Below are 23,308 nucleotides of genomic sequence, written 5' to 3' on the forward strand. Positions count from 1 at the left end.
CATCTAAAACATAAACCCTAATGTACACAAACTTGTTCGGAAAAGCTTGAAAATCACTGAAACTGAACTAGCTTCTATTGAATAGATGATGTTCGTACAATGGAAATTTCGGGTTGTCACAATTTCTCGGCACACTCCAATGTGGTGAAAATTGCACCTTCCACCCTTTGGAAGGTTTCCAGCATAACGACTGGTAGATGTTGAAACAGTAGGTGTCGTTGCGGCGCACATAGTACTCGCTTGTTGCTCTTGTGGGGGGGGGGTGTCTTGTGTTGTTCGCTTTCTCTTTCTCTTTTTCTCTGGCTCCTAATTATAATCCTCTTCCCTTGATGACTCGGGAATAGGGAATTTTATGCTGTGGCAGACTCCATGATCGATGAGTCATTGAGTCAAGCGTTTAGCACTAGCGAACGTCGCTAGGTTAGAAGACAACACGTTTCCTTTGGTCGGAGCAGTCAAACCCCAAATGTATCTTTCTATCTTCTTTCTCTCCGAGGTAATCATCTCGGGGCTTAGAGCTGCTAGTTCGCTGAACCGGTCGGTGTAGGTCACTATGTCTAAGCCGACCATAGTGAGATCCCACAGCTCTTGTTCCAGTTTTTGAATTTCGCCTAACGGGAAATATTCTTCCCGCATTAACTCTTTTAGGCTTTCACAACCCATTGAGTTTTCCACTGATAGGGTCAGTGACTTAACATAGCTGTTCCACCATGTTAGGGCCTTGCCATCGAAGGTGCAGGCAGCAAACTTTACTTTGCTTCCTTCGGGGCATAAACAGCTTTCGAAGATCGACTCTGTTTTCTCGAACCATTGCAAAAGGGCAATGACTCCTTCAGTCCCTTTAAAGGACAGTGGTTGGCATCTGGTGAAGTCCTTGTAGGAGAACTCTCCCTGGCGCACCGGAACCTCACCTTGAGTAGAATCAGTAGGCGTTTCGCCTCCACCTGTACTGATGGGGTGATATTGTGCCATGGCTGTTGCTATAGCCGCGGCCACTGCAACATTCAGAGTTGCTGCATCGATTTGTGGAGAAGGTATGGGAGTTATCGGAGTAGTGTGTCTGGGTGATCTGCGAGGAGGCATCTTTGCTAAAAGAAAACAAAGATGAGATGGAATAAGTCAATAGCAACGGACGCAAGGCGAAAGCTGAAAAGACAAAGTTATCCTAGTTCTGGATGTATCGGGTCCTTACTTCCACAGGGTTCTAGGAACAATTCATAAATGAGTCTATACCAAATAAACTCTATGAATTTGAAATAACTATCCTCGAATGAATATCTGTTTCCTGAATAACTGTTACCAGCTGCATGTAAGAAAATAATTCTAACACATGTAATGTGAGCAGTGTTTCCACTCGCTCGATAAATTAACCTAGTTAATATTTATTAGTGTGATGCGTATGACGTTTTGGTTACTTCGGCTGATCTTTCCTTGAAAAACATCTCGTGAACTTGTCCTCGTTCCTCCTGAACTCTTCTGTTGTCTACTATGAGGAAGTGGTTACGTTTATCTGGGCTTGTCGTGCGAGAATGAAAGTGACTAAAGAATCTATGAGCTTTAAGGTAACTTTATGGGGTGATCCTTACAAAAACCTCTTATAATTGTACAAGGTACACCAGTTTGTATTGTATATAATTAAAGATCAAATAGACCTTCGAATGATTGATCCCACCTCAACACTACTTCCTTAAAAGGAATGGATAGCGTAGCGTCGGTCGTCGATTCTACGTCTATAAGATCTTGATTATATATAAACTTTATGAATATACCCTGTAAGCTTATAGACCTATCTGTAAGGGTCTTTTAAGTTATCACATAAGTTATTTATCTAGATCAAAATACTCCTATAGTATTCTAACGTAATGTACTTGTTATGTTCTAAACTTGTTATCGCCCTATCGTATCATAGAATACTCCCATGGTAACTCTAACTGTACTTGTTCTGGCGTTCTCTTGACTGGTGTTCTGGTAAGTTTTAACTCTGTTGCAACACCACATCATTCCCAAACACATGTCGGTCACATCTCGAACGAATATAGTTGATCAGGCTATATTGATCCTAGCTATGATTACATAACTGTTCAGGTTGACGACAGTGTCCAACCTCTAAATACTTTTAGTTTTGTTCTCCTCGTGATCCTAATTCTATTATGTATATGTATGAGCAAGTAGGTATATTTTTATAACTTGTAGTTATACACTAAAATATATCATTATCCAGAGCACTTAAGCCCATTGTATTTATAGACATATATCTTTTATCGGTTGATATACTTAGTTCACTATAAACAACGCTCTGATACCAATCTGTCACACCCCAAAACCGGAACGACGGAAACGTTCGGGGGTGGAGGACGTCATGTCAAGTATCACGAGGTATGTATATGGTAAGCAAGTAATGAACGACCATTTCATTTAGAAAGAAAGTGTTTACAATGTATGTGTTCACAAAATATAGAAGTCATAAACAAATAACAAAAGAAGACTTGAAGCTATAATGCTCCATCTTCTGAAGTCCCAGCACGAGCACCTGTCTAATAGTCTCCTGAGAATACAAGTTATTTGAAAGAGTTGATCAGCAATTAAGCTGGTGAGTTCATAAGATTTTAGTGATGTGAGTAAGCTTTAAAATGTGGAAAAAGTATATGTAAAAGTGATGTAAGTTGTAAGTTCTGTTTTTAAATGATCGCCTGTTCCTCTAGAAAATCTTATATTTCCTACTTTAATGGAAGTTGAGTAAAATGACACTACAAGCCTTTCTATGCGTAATAAGTGGGTACAAGTTATATATATACTTGGAGTAAACAAATAATCGATTGTGCGCATCTGCCCTCAACTTACAACCCAACGGGGTACAGTAAGTAAGGCGGATAGCACACATTCCATTGTTTGTTAGATCGTTGTCATATATAACCTTGGTGTATTCACTTGTTACTTATGGAGTTATTTGTAATGGTTCCTTTATATCTAATAGAGAGTTCGTTTTAAGATAACCTATATTTCTTATAATAAAATATTGACTATGGTGATTACTTTTATAATAGCTTTGTTTATACAGCTATATATAATTTGATATCGGGTAGATAGTAGATTGGGTCACCTTGGTGTAAGCCCACATCCAACGGGAACAGGACGTACAGCAAAGAGCACACATCCTACTAGATGTCGGATACTAGTTTTATATATAAATATAGTGTATAAACTAAGGTGTTATAGAGTTAACTCACTTAAAGTCTTTAAAACTGTACTGTCTTAATAAAATGGATTAAGCCCTTAACTGGGAAATCGCTAGTTTTTTATACCAAAAGTACTGACTTTCAAACGAAAGTTTTATATTAGAAAAACTGTGCATTGACCCTGTGTCCTATAACCTGATCCATACCTGGTACCCTTATGATGACTTAATGTATACTAAGCATGAATATATATAGATTCGGGTAGATAATAGATTGGGTGACCTCGGTGTAAACCCACATCCAACGGGAACAGGACGTATAGTGAAGAACACACATCCTATTAGCTGTCGGAATCTACTTAGCATATATGTATCCTATAGTGTATACATTAAGGAATCATAAAGTTAGCATCATGGTCCTAACTTTTAAAAGTAGCCTTCTACCAAGACTCGACAGTTTTGAAAGTAGTCTTCTACCAAGACTCTATTGTTTTGAAAGTAGTCTTCTACCAAGACTCGATTGTTCCTTTGTCATATGTAAAGTATATTCTCCCTAGTTTATAACCATCTCGAAATAGAAAATAGATTAACCTTCAAGTGTTACCGACACTTTATGAAAGTAATGGGAGAAGTGAGTACCCTGATGTCGTTTATAATGACATGCGGAGGTACTATTAACCTAAAAACATATTTGTTTTATTACGGTCATAATGTGAAAGCTAGAACCCCTACTAAACGCTCTCATGAAAGGAGATTGAGGGAACCCGCCGCGACCCGAGCAAATCCATGCAAGCCGTGTAATTCACATTAAAGTTATATGATCATGTATACCCAATACAAATATCACTAATGCGTTAGCGATTCATTGGTATAATTAGATCCTGTCTGCGTGTTGTCATGCTATAGCAAATTAACTTGTTTGTTATGTTCTCTTCTGGTGTTGTTTGATTCTCTTCTCTGTTTGTTCTGTTATGGTATTGTTTCTTTGTGTGCTTCATTATACTAGAAGTAATGAATAGTATTCTCCTAAACTATACCTATAATAGTTTACTAATGTTCTAACTGTACTGATGATGAAAAGACTCATTTGTCTACCAAGTTATGCTTATACTTTAAAAACGGAGTTCTGTACAAATATAAAGTAACATAACCTTTAAAAGAGTTTTGAAATGTAAAGACGACCTATAAATGACATAAATAAGATTTTGAAGAATGTTTAACAACAAATAATTACACAATTATCATTGTGTTCAACCTGTATTCCCCCCCTTAAAACAGTTTAAGATAGTTAAATGATTCATTACGGGTTATGAACTCACCTGATGTGGGTGATTCAAATGGGTATGCGTGTATGGATGAGAAGTTCCAAGAATGATTCCGAGACACAATAAGTCCTAAATTATATTTAAGGACACATAATGACATGAATATACTGTTTATAAACAATTATATGAAAGATAACACCTTCCGGGACTAGGAAACACCTTGACCAAGTGTTGGAATCACATGTGATTCAATATAGGAAGGTATAAGGCACACATATGAGTTTACTACCATGAGTTCACGGCCCAAGGGAGTTTACGGCCGTAAACTCATGGCTACACATGTGGGAATGTAAGTTTGAAGGCTAGGGAATGATTTAGGGACATTAGCTCTAGCCTAAGATGAGAAAGACCACCTTCTTTTGAGTTTTTGAAGAGTTCACGGACCAAATGAGTTTACTACCATAAAATCATGGCCATTTATGCTTATGAGGGTCCTAAAGGTCATACGGAAGCATTCTGAATTCATGCCTAAGCCTTAAGAAGTGTTTGTGGCATCAAAACACCTCTATCTTGAGTTTACGGCCCATGGACCATTTGGTCATAAGCTTGCGGCCGTAAACACCTATAGGTGTTGGGATTTTGGTTGTTTTGGGTCTTAGACACATCAAGGTAAACTGTTATGCTTGTCTCTTGGCTTATGGAAGGCATTTAGGGCATTTTGGCACCCTAAAATGGAGTTCAAGGCCCAAGAACTTCCTTGGTTGTGAACTCACTTCTAGCCTTGATTCTTAATGTTTTTGGGGTCTAAAACAAGTAATGGTAGTCTTTAGGTTTAGTCCCAAGGCTTGGAGGGACATTGGGCACACTTTGACCCTCAAATTTAGTGTTCAAGGTCCAAGAATATATTGGGCCGTGAACACCATTTCCCTGGTGTTTAGGCTTGATTTCCATGTTATTAACGCATATAACACACTTATAACTCTCTAGGATGAAGTACTTACAGTTGGGGGTGATCGGGCGAAGATCCTTGAGAGAGAAATCGACTTTTCTCTAGCTGGAAATGCAACTAATGATTAAATATGGTCAAGAACCATATATATACCCCTAGGGTTTTTGGCAGAAAATATTTTATTCAAGGATTGAATTCTAATATCAAATGGCTTTGGAAAAACAGAGTTGCACACTACCCTAGTGCAACCTCTCTCCTGATATTTCCTTAAGTGTAAATCCTGAAATGCTCAAACTTATCTCAAAAGTTTGAAAGTTAGCATAACGGATTTGACTTCGCTTGCTGTAGATGGTTTTACAGAATGGAATCTTTTGGGTTGTCACATATTAAATACCAGTAGTTCAGGTTTATACCATTAAAATGACTACTTGCACATACTCACACGATTTTCTACTATTTATGGTGATTTTTACAAAATTGTCTATCACTGTAGCTATGAATTCCGACCAGTCTATGAATATGAACATTTTCACACCAGTTAGAGACTTCTAAAAATAATAATAAAATTTATGAACAAACTAGACTCGTTTTCTAAACTCTCAGAGTTTACGGATTTAGTTTTCGACTTTGTATGATTTTTCTGTGACTTTTCCAAAACAGTGCAGAAATATTAGAAACAAGTTAACAACTTATAACTTTCATCACACTTTGTAACATGATGAGCAAAGTGTTAATCTTTCATGATTTTATATTTTACATGTGTTTCCTGTTGTGGTATAATGATATGACAGAAAATACTCATTGATTTGTAAGAGTCCTCTATCATTACCAATAGTACAAGACAAGGCATGATAAACATAGTTATATTTTTGCTATACATTCGACTTACATAGAAAAGGGTTCTTTTACATTATAAACGTTTTGGATAAACTATAATAGGTATAGTTTATATTTTGTATACATTACAAACACTTATGATAAACTATAGTAAGTATAGTTTATGTTTCATATACATAATAAACAAGAGAAACCTCCAATAAAGTCTTAAAATTTTGGTCCAGTTTATGTTTTACTCCTAAACTAATTTTTGTTTACGAAAAAGTCCAAAAAACCGGCAAAATTATGCATTTTTACCCTTTTTGACCGGTTGGAACCAACAACAAATTAATTTGGGACTATTTCATAAACTGATCTAAAATATTTGGACTATTTCACAAAATGACCCAAAATATTGGGACTTTTTTGCAAAAAAAAACTATTAGGACTTTTCTAGAAACAAAAACCTTATTATTATTATTATTATTATTATTATTATTATTATTATTATTATTATTATTATTGTGATTATTATTATTATTATTATTATTATTATTATTATTATTATTATTATTATTATTATTATTATATTAAAAATATAAACAAGTATACTAATTTTTAAATTCATTATTATTAATATTTTTAATAATACATATAAATAAACTTAAATAAAAAGTATATTAAAGAAATTGTTTAAAGGTGAAGGTGGTGGTGATGGTAATGCTTTAAGCATTGAAATCATAAATATCTGCTAGTATGTCCTCACTTTGTATATGATCATTTAACATTTCTTATTATTGTTTTCAATTCAAAATATTAACACTTAACAATTTAAAAGAATTTGTCTATTTGTAAAATTATGTATAAATAGTTTAAGATAAAAGGATTTTTCACTTTGTATATAAAATTTCCTAAGGTATAATGATTTCTTTTCAAATCCAACAGATCAACAATAATTATTTACATTGGTGGCCCATATCAAAATTCAAAAATATTAATTAAAATATCTTATTTAATAGAAAGTAATATGACTTATTTTGCTTTATCACACTATATATGTTATGTGTCCAAAAAAACCACAAGGATAAAGTAATGAAAAAGAGCAACACACATGTTGGTAATTCAAATACTTAAACACAAGACATACATACATATCACAAGCTCATTATTTGTAAAGAATTTGAAAAATCAGTAGCTTCTTTTAAATTGTTGAATGTTAATATTCTGAATTAAAAACAATAATAAAAAATGTGACATGACCATATACAAAGTTAGAATATACAAACATACATTCATGATTTCAAAGACTAAAGCATTACTATCCGTTCAACTTTCACCTTTATAAAATGTCTTTAATATTTTTTTTATTTAAATGTATTTATATGTATTATTAACAATATTAATAATGACAAATTTAAAAAATAGTATACTTATTTATATTTTTAATATAATAATAATAATTATAATAATAATAAGGTTTTTGTTTGCAGAAAAACCCTAATATTTTTTTTTTGCAGAAAAGTCCCAATATTTTGGGTCAATTTATGAAATAGTCCCAAATTAATTTGTTACCGGTTCCAACCAGTCAAAAAGGGTCAAAATGCAAACTTTTGCCGGTTTTTGGGACTTTTTCGTAAACAAAAATTAGTTTAGGACTAAAACATAAACCGAGCTAAAATTTTAGGACTTTATTCGAGATTTCCCTATAAACAATTATGTTAAACTATAATAGGTATAGTTTATGTATCATTTACATTTCAAACTCATTACCAAAGGTTTCCAGTTCATATAAACGGGGTTTGAAAACAAAGTACCAGGTTTATACAAAAAGGGGTTGTCAGTTCAGTTCACACAAATCTATTAATGAATAAATTTGTGAGACATTCGCTTCACGTTACTTCCAATTTAACGACATCAAAAGTCCTGTAAATTGTAACTAGAGTCACTTTTAGGGAGAACGTGATAGTTGTGTATAGATCTATATCAGGTCTGACAAACCCACACTTGAGCTGCATGCAACAACTAGACTGGCAGGTCTGGGGTGACAAGTGTCATTTAACTTTGCGACGCTTGAAGAACGTCGTATTACGAGGCCGTCTAGGTCATAGTATGGTTATAATAACTCACATGGGGTATTAACAAAACATAAGATTTACGGGTTTTACTTCTAAGTTAAACAAGTTTATGTCGATTTAAACTTGCATAAATTACTTTAAGTATGTAAAAATACTTATACATTTCAGTCTTGACTTTTAAGATTACAATGCATTTTATAAGGGAAATATTGGATTTTTCTTGAACAAACAACACTTTTACAAAGAAAAGGATTTTAGCATCACCTTCAAAAGCTTATGAACTCAGCAACTTAATTGTTGAAACTTTTTCGAAACTACTTGTATTCTCAGGAATTCAGTGAACCAGATAAACAATAGCTTTTGAGGATGGGATGTTCAGACGTCAAACATTTCACATTGTCATCATAATGTAATTGAATTTGAAATATGTGAACACATGCTACAATGTAACTGTTTCAATTATATTTACGACGGATGTATTTACTTTGAGCACTATTATAGTCGCTGTTATGATACTACACATGAAGTCCGCCACCCCCGGACGTTTCTACCATCCTTGGTTTGGGGATGTGACAATATTCGACATCTACGGGGTGCCCATTGTTCAGGATTTCCCTGACGTGTTTCCCGAGGATTTTCTAAGAGTGCCTCTTGAGAGGGAAGTTGAGTTTCGGAATGATCTAATACATGGTGTGGCTCCGATGGCCAAGGGATTGTATCGCCTTACGCCACCATCTTCTTATTGAGTTTTTGAACAGTTATTTCAAAAAAAAATTGGTCGGCACTAGAAAAATACTGGAATTTCAACAGATTTTAGGTGTTCTCAAACTATAACATATTAATTTAATTTAATGTAATTTAATTTTTTTTTTTTTTGGGGGGGGGGGGGGGGGTATGATTTCAAAATCGCCTAATTTTGCAGAAGAGAAGTGGTAGATGATTAAAGAATATAGTCTCCATCTTGATGAATTCCTCTTTGAACCTTCTCATTTGAAGGTTAGTTAATCTATTTCACATCTTTGTTTTTCATGTGTTAGATTTCCTTTTTCTTTAGCAAAATAAAATTAATGATGTAATATCTTTACTTAGCTCCCCTATTCTTAAGGAAACATCTAAATGAGATAACAGATTATTAACACATTAGCTTACTTTTAGAGTATGTGAGAAAGAGATGAGACAAACTACTTTACAAAATCGTGTACTAAACTGTTTAATTAATTAGCAAACATTTACTACTCAAACAACTGGAGAAGAAAGAAAGATGCAGTTTCAAGGAAAAATATAATCTTTTTCCAATTCACGTATGTTGGAGGTAAAAACTATAAAAGATGAACTTATTTGCCATGATTCACTGAAATCTTTCCCTTTTCTTCCACCAAAAACTATCTTATATTGAGTGGAATCATGTGTTTTTGTAATTATCTCATTGCACCTGCAAAACTTTTGTTTCTTGATGATTACCAAAGAGTTCAACCATTGAATTGTGAGTAGGTTTGCTGCAACATCCATGTGTACCTCATAAAGATTCTTCTTTTTATTGTATATTTTTGTTGTTCTAGAGGTTTTTTGGGCTTTTTCTCAAACTTTTCTTTTTTACTGTATATGAACTCCCAAGATTTTTGAGTTAAATGTTAGATTAATCATCTGTTTGAACCCCAATTATTCTCTATATGAAATCTCCCATAAATTAGATGTATGAAGGAGAAAGGATTTATGTAACTAAGTTTCAGAGATAAACATGAATAAGTGACTAAAAATTATGCATATACATTAATGACATAGGCCTTTAATAATTGCTAAAGATGTAAAAATCCATGTGTTCTTCATGCAAATTTTATTGAAATCCTTTAATAGCTTGATTTTTTTAACATGCCTATTAATGTGATATTCATAGTATGAGGCAAGTATGGAGCGATTGGACCCAATACATTCAACATGTTGAAGCTACAAAAGTATCCCATCTTTACTTAACAGTAATAAAGGCAAATATTAAGTTGCATTAGAAGTGTCAATTTATATTTTTTTGGTGAAGTATATATTGAACTTTTATTTATTTTTATTTTATAATGTTATGATTATTATTAAAAATTTATATTAATTCAAATAAAAGGACAATACATACATTTTATTTGGGACAATGACCAAAACTGTAGTAAATACGTCTAATAAGGACCAAAAAATTGCAATGTGATTACTTTATATTGTCAAAAACATCGTAAATCCAAAATTGTAACATGGAAGGTTAATACATGTATTAACAATTGATCAAAGGTCAATGGTTTTTTTGTTAACCACCAGAAGGTTCTCCTATAAACATATTAATGGTGCTTTTTTGAATCAGAACAAGACTTTATTGTAATGTGTAGCCTTTTGCTCCCATTACTTCCATTTGTTATTTATTACAACATTGTACTTTAATTTAATTCTATTATAATACTAAACTTTGAAAATATTTGCTGGCTTTCACTATTGGGTAGGAAGGCAATTGCACCTTAGCCTTGGAATGAACGACAAGAAAAGGATCAAGGATTCTCTTGTCTTTACGAGTCACTCTAACTTGGTTTGCGCCCTTTCACTGATTTAAAGAAGGTTTTATACCTAGCTGGAATTGTTTATCTTAGCTAGTTTGGGGCCATAAGAAATTTGGTAGTGATCTATTTTGAATTTGTAAAACCATTCAATTATAGCATCATAGTTTGATTTTTTCCCTCAAAACATTCAGCTTCGGTTATTTTGCTTATTAAGACATTGTACTTTAAAAATCCATCTAACTACAACATTCTTCCAAATTACCCTTTGTAGGCTGTGCTCAGCACAACCCGTAAAGCATCACTAGTATATATATAGTAACTTCATCATTTATTTCGTGACAAATGTTATTAAATGTTCACATGAATGGTCCTTACTTTCATGCAAAAGTTACAAATATGGGACCTATGTTACATGCATTATAGAAATGTACCTATCTAATTGTTGTTACCTTATAGAATTGGACCCTGTCTACTTGTAAACTTATAGAGATAATCCATATAACTTTGTATAATGCCACTACCACCCTCAGATTTGAACTTTGTAAGTTTTGCAAAATGCATTGATTTTTGATTTTTTTTTTTAAACATCTTGGGATAAAGCCCGAAATCACCTCCGATTATATATTTATATACATATTAATAGTAATGTTACCATTCATTTGTTGCCAAGTGTTTTTCAATGTTTATATGAATGTCCCTACTTTAATACAAAATTTACAAATATGGTCCCTATGTTTCATTCATTACAAAAAGGTCCCTATCTAATTGTAAACTTATAAAAATGGTCTTTGTCTAATTGTAACTTATAGAAATGGTTCATGTAACCTTCTACAATTCCACTATCATCCCCTTGGCTTTGAACTTTGTAAGTTTTGCTAAAGTACACTTTTTTTAAAAGAAACGTATCATGGTGAAGATTAACTCCTATTATATATTTATATACATTTTTAAAAAGTGATTTTAAATGTTTACATGTATGGTCCTTACTTTAATATGAAATTCACAAATATGGTCCTTACGTTTCATACATTATAGAAAGGTCTGTTTCTTATCGTAAACTTATAGAAATGGTCCCTATAACTTTGGAAGATGCCACTGTCACCTCCTTGTCTTTGAACTTTGTAACTTTTGCTAAAATGCATTTGTTTTTGGCTTTAAAAAAACATCTAGGAGTGAAGCTTCGGATCACCTCCAATTATATATTTTTATACATTTTTAAATTACAAAATAATTATGAATAGTGATATATGTCTTCACGTTTTGAATACAGATGTTTACCTCATTATCTGTTTTGGTCCCTGAGTGTTATACACTTTTTGGTTCACTTTCATAGATGGTCCCTGAATTTTGTTGAGCTTAACCCTTATGGTCCTTATATGGGTTTTGTTATGATGCACCCCAGTTTATTTAGTTTGCTATCTTGCACCTTTGCCGTAAGTTACATAAACGATCCTTCACTACTCGAAAAATACCCTGTAATGACACACATTGCGTGTCGTAAAAGACACAAATGACACGCAAATGTGTATCAATGAAGACCCTGTCATAAAGAAAGACGACACACTTTTGCGTGTCGTAAACTTACGACACACATGTACGACACATATTGTTTGTCAAGGAAGGCCCTGTCATAAAAAAAAAAAAAAAAAAAAAAAAAAAAAAAAAAAAAAGACGACACACATTGGAATGTCGTAACCTTACGACGTGCATTTACAACAAGAAATGTGTATCATTAAATCCCCTGCCATAAATGAATACGACACTCATTTTGTGTGTCATAAACTTCAACAACCAAATCACAATACGCATTAACGATGTGAATTTACACATAATACAAAAACAAATATAATACGAAACATTCAATTTCCTCTAAATGTCAAACTAGTTATCAAAAACATTGTATGTATACTACATGTCAAAAGAGGATGTTACCTAACACTTCACATGTACAGTTAACAAAAACATTGTACATATGTCAAAAGATGATGCTACCTAACCTTCATTGTGATTTCGTTTGTAGATACAAAATATCACGATAAATGAAGCCTGTAACAAAAGTCAACCATTCTTCACAGACTTTGTCAATATCATCATATGTGTAATGAACTTTGCTACCCCGACTAGAGAAAAAAATGTGTATAATGTTTTAGTTAGCTACATAAATCAATCCAGTTAACAAAATAGTGTAATATTCATAATACGAAAAACAATATTATGTTAAGTAAAAAAACACTAATGTAAGTTTTGTCCTATGTCACAACCTACATACAAAAATAGTTAAATGTCTAAAATACCCTTGAAAGTTGAAACAAAAACATCATAGATATATAGATTACTTGTGCACCAATGTGATACTCACTATAATGATAAATCTTGAAACTAAAAGAAACATATTGAATTTAATATATACTTATTCTTTCTTTTTCTCAACATTTCTTGGGAATTTAGTACAAGTAAAAGTGAACTACTTGACCGTGAAGCCTCTGGTGTAGCTGTACGTATTGCATTAGCAGAAACTCAAGTAATTGTAAATACCAAATTTAGGGACAGTTTCGGGAACACTTCAAAAGTTTGACAAAACTTGTGATTTTGAGTAAAGCACAGGGACTAAATTTGTAATTTACTTTTCCATTACATTAAATATATCTTTTTTCCAGGTCATCGAAGGGATTTGCATTTGTCAATTCACCTACAAGCAGGATGTAGAAAATATATGGATAATGATATATAAGTCACACAACTTTTTTTATTATTATTTTTTTAACTTGAAATTTTCATAACCTTTTTGTAATTACGTTTATTTAGGCAGTCGAAAAGTTTAATGGTAAAAATTTCACTAAAAGACCAATTGCTGTTGATTGGGCTACACCAAAAAATACATTTACATCTGGTATTCAAGATACTCTAAGAGATTTATCAGGTATTGCTTAAATAAGAATTATTGGGTTAGGCTCTACTCGACGAGTTGGTTGACCTACTCATCGAGTAGCAACTGGATGAGATCGTGTTCTAAGTAACCTACTCGACGAGTCCATGTTGGGACTCGGCGAGTAGGAGCTGGCAGTGGAAACCCTAAATCTCGGGGTTTGCACCTCTATTTAAAGGAGCCTTAGCCTCCTTTGGCCTCTTTACAGTCTTTGAGAGCCCCTTAAAACCCTAATTTGTGTGTGTGTGTGTGTGCCTTGGTGTGGTGTTTGAAGCTTGGAAGAGAGGATCTTGGAGGAAGAAAGCTAAAAGTGCAAAGGGAATTGAAGCAAGGAAGGAGTGGGAAGCAGGATTTACCTCAGCTAGCATCCTTTGGAGGTATCAAAGTGCCATTCTTACTTCCCTTTTTCCCTTTTGTTGAGTTTCTAGGGTTTTTTTTTATGGATTTTCAAGTTGGTATGATGAGCTATGGGCTAGATCTAAAGTTGTAACTTCAGATCTGGACCCTCCTTGGATTCTAGAAGCATAAAGTCACAGTCTTGGTTGTGATTAAGGTCCCTCTTGAGCATGAAGTTCCATTAAGAGCTTAGAATAGACATTTAGAGCCTTTATAGTCATGCATGCACGTAAACGTTTGCAACTTTATGTGATAAGCATCCCCTAGAAGCTTGATTCTATGAGTTGGTGCCGTTGCATGGCTTAAAATATGTCTGTATGGAGAAAAAGGACTGAATGGACTCGGCGAGTCAAATGAAGATGGCCGTGAACTTGACGAGTTGGATGAACAACTCGGCGAGTCTGATGAAGATTTCCATAAACTCGACGAGTTGAAGAACAGCTCATCGAGTCAGATGAGTTTTCTCTTAGATATGCATGAGTGCGCATCTGTCGAGTTGCAAGGAGGGAACTCGACGGGTGGCCTTAGAGTTTGATCGAGAATCAAAGGAACTCGGCGAGCTGGAATGTACTTCAGGGTGCTCGGCGAGTAGCCAAGGGTACTCAGGGAGTTAAGGTCAACATGGAATGTTGACCTTGACTGAGGACTTTGACATTGACCAGGGATTTACTAGTGGGTAATAGAGTACCTTATAAGATTAAGGACTAACGAGTATGTTGTACTATGACGATAGGTGGTGGAGCTTGTGTCAAGTGATCCGAGAGTTGGAGTTTGCCTTTCGAGTCGACATATAGGAGGTGAGTTATCCTCACTATATCGATAGGGTCTACGGCACCAAGGCCGACTCTTTAGTTGTTAATGTTATGGTATGCTACATGTGGTTATGATCTGTTAGATCGGAATCAGGATAGACAGTATGTTATGCTCTTACGATCCGTAGGGATTGGCATGTTATTGACTTGTTAGGTCGATACTCTAGTTACATGAGAATTCTATGATTTATGATGAGTCTGACAGATATGTTTGATGTTTGTATATGCATGTATATGATAGTATGCGCACATGGTTACTTGCTTGTGGTTGGGTTGAGGTGGTCATGCTTTGTGCTGAAGGCCTTTATACCCTATGAGCGGTCCGGGGAGACTGTAGGCCCACATGACGGACCCGTCATGCCGAATGCTCTGGATAGATTCGGGCAGACTGTAGGCTCGGTAGGGCGGTCCAGTCAGGCCGATGGCCCAGTATGCATGTTGATTGATTGATTACTAATATGGTATTGTCAGTGTGGCATTGGTATTTTGGGGGTAGCTCACTAAGCCCTCGGGCTTACACTTTTCAGTTTATTGTTTCAGGTACTTCAGGAGATCATGGAAATGCGAAGGCGTGACTGTACCGCTCCTCATCCTTATGTTATGATTTTTTTGGGACACTCTGATGGAAAATGATTTGAAAACATTTTGTAAACAATGCTATTTCGTTTTTATTTATGATTGAAAAAGTTTAAATTTGGCGTAAAATTTATGGATGTTACAAAGATGGTATAAAGTTTCTCTTTGCAATTTTATTATTTTTAAAACCTTCATTATTGTTTTTATTTTTAATGTTTTGCTTCTTCTTTTTATAATTTAATTGTGCGTATATGCTTATTTAATTTACAAAACAGAAAGAAAGTGATGATGAGGATTCTAGTAATGATTTGGAGGACAATCAAGCTACAATCAAATCAAAACCAAAAACACTTTACACATACAACACTTATTGAGGAAAGAAAAGAAATAGCCCTAAGTGTTGTATAAATATAAACAAACATAGTTTCTTATTTAGAGTAAATAATGTAAAAAAACAAACAAAAAAAATACCTCAAGTTGAGTTAGGATCTCAATTGTCAAATTCAAGTCACACCCATTAGCATAATAAACCTCCGCAAGACTTTCAGCTGCAAAACCTAGAAATTGGGAAGCCAAAAATCCAAGAGAATTTACTTATATACCCTCATTAAGCATATCATCTAAATACCATTGCCCATTATCACCATTATAGGGTAGTAGCGGCTCATCTATAATCCTACCAATAAACTGATCACCATGCATTTATAGAGATTTACAGGTATGATATATAAATTTTAAGGTTAAGGAGGGCATTTATATCTTTTTACAGGGTGGTAATGATGGTGTTTAACATATTTCTTTTTAGGCAATAGTTTTACATGGGCATGCTCTGTTATTACAATATGCCACATGAAGAGCAATGAGAGAGTAAAAGAGAAAGTGGACAATGATCATAGCTCAACTAAGTTAATCGACTTAATGCAAAAAGAAACAATAACTAATTTAGAAAAATAAAAAAAAGGAAAAAAAGAAAAAGGGAATTAGAACTTGCCTGAACTCAACAATATGTCCAAAAATATCCGATAGCTCTTACCTCCTACCCTTACCCGATTTATACTCTTCAAGAAAAGAACACATTTTTAGATCAACAATAACCTGATTTCCCAAATTACCCTTCCACCCCGATACATCCCTTATTCCTCCAAAAGTTTCCAATAGCTCTAACCTCGTACTCTTATACAGAGAGGAATTCTTGTAACTTGTTGATAGGGATTGTCCAATAGTCGGATACAGGCGCACCGAAAAAGCAATTTTTAACAAACCTGACACAATCATGTGAGTTTGCATTTGGAATCAAGTGACACATAAAAATCATAAAAGATTAACCTAAAAATTAAGAAATTTAGTCATTATAAAACATCAATCTAACATATCTGAAGCCAACATATACTAATGTTTACTAACAAAGCAACATAAAACATAAACATTGATCTGAGAGATATGGAGAAAGTAAAAAGATGTACGTTTTTGCATCCTCAATTTGATCTCCAACAATGAAGAATCTAATTCTCTGGGAGAAGATGTATATGGAGTAATTATGCTTTCTTTACATAAAATTGTATTCATCCAACCTCCGGGTGACGAATTCTACATCACAAAAAACAGCATAAATTAATCATAATAATTTCTTGATAAATTAACCCACCAAATATTTGATATAATCATGATCTGAGTGAGGAGGTTTGATTTGGCTAAATTACCAAAAAATTATCCAGATATGATAATATACAACAATTCAAATATTTTATAGAACCTCATAACCTTAAATCAAAGAAAAACGCAAAGAAAAGAAAGAGATAAAGACGGAGCATAAAACCCAAAAGAGGATAAGTTGAAGCAGAGCAATCCAATACAAACCTAAACCAAGAGAAATACGAAAGAATAGAAGAACATAAAACAAAGAAAAGAAGTCGGAAGAAGACTCCATTAACAGAAAAAAGACTCCTTTGAGTCAATTGGGTAGTATCAAAACCTCAACCCCTACATAAATTCAATTATTTATGTTCTGAAGTGAAAATCTATTGAATTATACAGAGTAGAAGAGAAAATTGAGCAAAAAAGGTAAAGGGTCATACCTAGTTGCACAGACGACTTGAAGAATCTTTGATGAAATTAAAGATGCGGATTAGTAAATTGATATCGAGATGGAATCAGACAAATAACAAGAGAGGGGAATGAGAACAACAATGACCAATAAGGGAGTACTGATGATATTACCTGCACAAGGTCAATGAGGAGAATGATGAGAAGATGTGGCATGCCTAATGATATGATGAGCACAGAGACCAAGATGGAGGCGTAAGGGCCTAAGACAACGATGAGCATGGCGATGCGATGGAGGCGCGCTCATTATAGAGAAAAGAAATGAGGATTTGGAATAACAGACAACTAGGGAAGGAAGGATGTGAAAGTGTAAAAAGCAAGACTTAGGGTTCTGGTGGGTTTCCTAAAAGTAAAGGGTCGGACGAGTTATAAATCAGTGACAAGGTACACGAGAGCACCGGCACCAACATTCTCGGCAATGTGTTGTTTTCTAATTTTTGGGTTTCTAATCGATGTGGGAAGGTTAATAGATGTTTTCAAACTGCAATCAGAGATTAGAGAGTCGAAGAGGAGAGAATCAAAGAAGCGTTAAGTGTGGATTGAGTTTTTAAGGTTTAATGGTGGTGGCGATGGCTTAGGTTTACATAGAAAATGAAGGAGTGAATGAAGGTAGATATACAGAGGAGAGATTGTAGAAGCGGGGTACTTCAAAATTTCAGAATTTCAAATGATTTCATTTTTCCACTTTAAAAACGCGTGTTTGAGTAAAAAAATATAAAGTGACATATCTAGAGGACATGCATTTTAAATAAGCGCCCTCCGTGTTTGTATTTTTTTTTTGTTGGACATTAATTTTAGGGAACGCAAAAAATGTGTGTCCTCTATCCTTCAAATTTAGGAAACATAACATTATTTTTAGGACACACAAAAAATGTGTATCGTAAATCAGTGCATGTCATTGTTTGGTGTGTCATTAAAGGGATGTTTTCTAGTAGTGCTTGCATTTTACTGATTGATATGGTCATATTTAACTATATATGTTATGCCATTATCCTAATGTATTTGAGTAAAAATGTTATATTTTAAGATATAAGATACTTAATATGCTTTGAAATGTTCAATTATAGTTGAAATGGGAGCTAGAATGCAAAAGGATGAGAAATGAGCTAAAAAGACGGAAAAAAGATGTTGTTGGACAGCTTGACCCCTCGTCAATGTTTTGATCATATCTCATGACTCATAACTCCGATTGACGAGATTCAAAATGTTCTGAAAGTTAGACACCATTTTAGACAACTTTCATGTTTTGTGAAAATGCTGATTTTCATTGACCACGATGTGGCAACGCATTTCCACGGTGTGACAATTCAGAAACATTTTGTGGACGCGTAGAAAACAACTCCAACGGTGTGGCAGCTATTTCTCCATGTCGTAGTGACGCTGAAACCCGTAAATAGGGCTGAAATTACCCCTAATGATATATCATCAACCCTATATCGATTCCTACGATTATAAACCCCCATGTAGCCGTTTTGAGGGTCTAAAAGGCTGCCGAAGGGCCGTTAAGCTGATATGGAACGAATATATGAAGGATTCAAGAGCAGATTCATGTCGGGAATCACTTGGTTTGCTTTTCTGATCATGATTAGTATTCCGGTTATGTTCCATTTGATTTTACTTTCTGAATTCAGGTGTTAAAACTTGTTGCTTTTGTTTAGAGTATATAAAACTCGATTTTATTTGTTGATTTCAATGATTTTGGAATAATAAGGTATTTCTCTTTTTTTTTTCATATATATCTTGTATTATAATTAAAAGAAAGGTAGGTCTTAAGACTCGCCTTCACTTAAGGTGGCCATGAACCAAATGGTTTCTAACTTGGCGGGTGTTGCTCCATTCCTTAAAATTAAGGGTTCAAGTCTGGTTGTAGACATAAGTGGAATTAAGGAGTAGTTTAGTATTATTTTAAATTCCCTTAAAAAAAAAAAATACCCATGCGTTCTCCATTCGCTCAGGTCCCCAAGTATGCGCACGAAAAGGCCCTTCATTTTTGCTATTCATGCATATGGCGTATACAATGTATCAACCTCAAAAAGTGAAAAAGCAAGCTTCTAGTTATCTGTCTATCCATACATGAAAAACTTTCTTGTACATGCACTCAAAAGATCATGCACACATGCATCATGTGGCATGTTCTATAAAGAAGCCGAGTATTAGCAGCTGCAACGTCCATCTCTTCTGAACGTACACAAGGTTCCTCTAAATCACTTTCACCTCAGCTTTTCATCTCTTACTTTTAGTGATAGCCATGTGGTTACCAATTAATTCCACACAACTCTCCTATAATTTGTTTCAAAAAGAAAAACCAAACCAACATCATGACGGGAAGACTAACATGTTGGATAACCAGAGGTTAAAAAAAATCGACTTGTGAAGGGACACCTGAGAAATTAAAGAACCTAATAAAAAGTTTATAACACAAAGATAATGCTATCTGTATTGGATAAGGAGTAAAGTGGCTTCTTTATTCTCATATAAGTCATTGTATGCAACTTGACTACAGTTAGTTAAAAAAGCAAATCGTTAGATTTACCCATTTTTAGTAAAGAACAGAAAAAAAAAAAGATTTGATGATTAAAGTTGATAGTTATAGATGCGGTACTAGATAAAAAAGAATTAAAGCAAAACCACATAAGCTATTTAACTTTAATTTAACAAGTAAATAAAGCCATTACACCACCAACAAAAGATTACTCCAAAACTAGAATTAAAACCGCATTCCATGGCTAGTTGAACAATAAAAGAAAATATTAGAACCAAATATCGGTTTTTGCACAATTACAACCATGAGACCGTGAGTCCGTGACTGCATGCTGGCATGCGTCATACGAACACTAATATGTTTTGCCAAAGAGCTCAAGAAAAACCCATTACGCATTAATTATGTTTGAAAATATATGTTTTGCCACACGTACGTGGGTACACGGATGCGTGATTGATTCCGATATATATATATATATATATATATATATATATATATATATATATATATATATATATATATATATATATATATATATATATATATATATATATATAATTTTGAACACCAACCAACTATTAAACTAATACAATACTTATAAGTAAAGACTTTATTGTGTAATTATATAATTGAACCCAAATTTCCAACAAAAAATAAATAAATAAATGTAACTGAACCCAAAATACACAAAAAAAAAATCATTAATGAAATATTCTAAATAATTGCTAGAAATCACAGATTTCCAAATATTTCTTTGAAGACAACATTAGATGTCTTATTGGTAAGGTTACCTTCATTGTCTAAAATTAATATTTTCAATCCGTCTTTGCTTTTAACTCTAGACAATGCAACATATAACTGTCCATGAGTAAACACTGGTTGTCTAAAAAACAAACCAACATTTGATAACGACTGTGTTTGACTTTTGTTTATTGTCATCGCAAAGCATACAGCAAGTGGAAACTGTCTTCTCTAAAAGGTGAAAGGAATCTTTTTATCCGACAGGGTTAGTGACATGTTTGGAATAAACGTATGTTTTCCTATATGACTTCCATAAATTATCTCTGGTTCTGTAACACGCTTACCCAATGCTATAACTCGCAGCCTTGTTCCATTACACAAACCGTGTTTCTGGTCAATATTCTTCAATAACATAACCGGAACACCAACTTTTATTACCAATTTATGAATTGGCATACATGAAGGTCTAAGTCCATTTAGAACATCAGGAGAGTATAAAGATTCGTCAAAGTCATCGTGTACAAAATCTGAATGACAAAGACTATCTGAACTTAAGTATTCTTTTTTATCTCCAAGAAATAATGATAACAAACGATTATTTATTTCTTGAACAACTTCATTTTTCGATGCAAGGATTGCTCTTTCTTGAAAAGACATCGGATTATTGGCATTTTCAACAATAGAAGGATAGACAAATGTAATTAATGAACCAATAGGATCCGATGAATCTGTAATGAGAATATCATCTGGTATATCAATAATTGCCTCGCCATCGTTTAAACCACCAACCTTTCCTTCACCTATGTTCAAAATCCAGTTTGCAAATGTGGTTGTTTCTTCAATATTAGATGTTTGAAGACTTAACCTCATTTTTTTTGTTAATATTAAGACCTTGAAATTTGACCAATTATAGGAGGAACTTATTGTAGCATTGACGATGTCTTGTCTACTTCCATTAGGAACAACATGTAGAATTCGTTTGAAATCACCTCCAAAAACAATTGCTTTTCCTCCAAGTGGCAATTTTGTGTTGTTACGAAGATGACAACCCAATATATCCTTCAAAGATCTATCCAAAGCTTCAAAGGCATGCTTGTGAATCATGGGTGCCTCGTCCCACATAATCAATGGTGTTTTTTTAACAATTCAGCAACGTCACTTTCCGAAGTTATAGAACAAAACAAATCATCGGTAAGATTTAAAGGGATTATAAACCGAGAGTGTGCTGTCCTACCTCCTGTCAATAATAAGGAAACAATACAACTTGAAGCAACACTTAACAAGATTTCACCCTCTGATCTTAAAGCGACGGGTAATGTTTTCCAGAGAGATGTTTTCCCTTTACCTCCATAACCATAAACAAAAAAGATGCCTCCTATCTTTTGTTTAACATTTGTGATAATATCGTCGAAAACACCTCTTTGTTCATCTGTTAATGAACAAAGTAGATGATAAAACTCTTGCTTGAGTTGTCCTGTCAAAATCTAGCTCCTCAGAAATCAATCGATTATTTGAATAAGATACAGACTCATGATCAGGGTAAGGCATTCCATCAAAATCTTTGAGGCTTGAATTGTTTTGGAGTAAAAAATTTTCAATCTCATAAAGTATCAAGTTGTAACGACCCAAATTTTTTTTTTGTTTGATATTACTTTAGAAAACATTAATAAATAAAAACATTGTCTAAATAAAAAGAAACATTGTTTGTTCACACCATAACACATTGCAACCATGTTCTCAAAAGCCAAACCGTACATCCCATCAAATATCAGAGTACAATCCCAGTAAATCTCATAAATGCGGAAACCGAAGAGTGTGTGTATGACGTGCCGCTACCGCGCCGGCTCCTTCCCCTTCGATGCAGAGGTACCTGAAAACAAAACTGTAAACGTAAGCACAAAGCTTAGTGAGTTCCCCCAACGTACCGCATACCATACAAACACATAACATATATACTGCCAGGCTATTCTGGGGTGCCTGACTACCCGGTACGGCCATTCTGGGGTGCCGACCTACCCATACGGCCATTCTGGGGTGCCGTCTTACCCGTGTCAAGCAATTCTGGGGTGCTGACTACCCATCGGTCCTAACAACCGATCCTCGGGGACTATTTCACCCCTACTACTACGATCACATATAACATAACAAGCCAGCATGCATACATATCGTCACATACTGTCAGACGTATCTGGGGTGTCTGACTACCCTTCGGTCCGAACAACCAAACTCTACTACTATCACATACAGCATATCATGCTAGCATATAACATGTCAGGTACTAGCGAACTTAGATGATATCACAAAGACAATCATCTATCATACAACTCCTACCGGTGGGTCGGCATTGTGGCCTTAGACCCACCGCTACTGGAAGGTAACTCACCTCAAAGTAGCTGCTGAACTGATCGGGAACTAACTGACTGCTGCTGCTCCGGGAGTCCTCCGGCTGCAATTTCCACGA

General features: G+C 34.3%; 1 protein-coding gene across 1 annotated transcript; it reads right to left on the bottom strand.

Annotated features, from left to right (window-relative positions):
* Window positions 1-21,078: 21,078 nt before the first annotated feature.
* On the bottom strand, window positions 21,079-21,951 carry LOC111905651 (uncharacterized). Its single transcript, XM_023901342.1, has one exon. It carries the CDS (start codon window positions 21,949-21,951, stop codon window positions 21,079-21,081), a length of 873 nt encoding a protein of 290 aa, XP_023757110.1.
* Between the last annotated feature and the right edge of the window lie 1,357 nt (window positions 21,952-23,308).

This window comes from Lactuca sativa, chromosome 9, assembly GCF_002870075.4.
Source record: "Lactuca sativa cultivar Salinas chromosome 9, Lsat_Salinas_v11, whole genome shotgun sequence".
Lineage (NCBI taxonomy): Eukaryota > Viridiplantae > Streptophyta > Magnoliopsida > Asterales > Asteraceae > Lactuca > Lactuca sativa.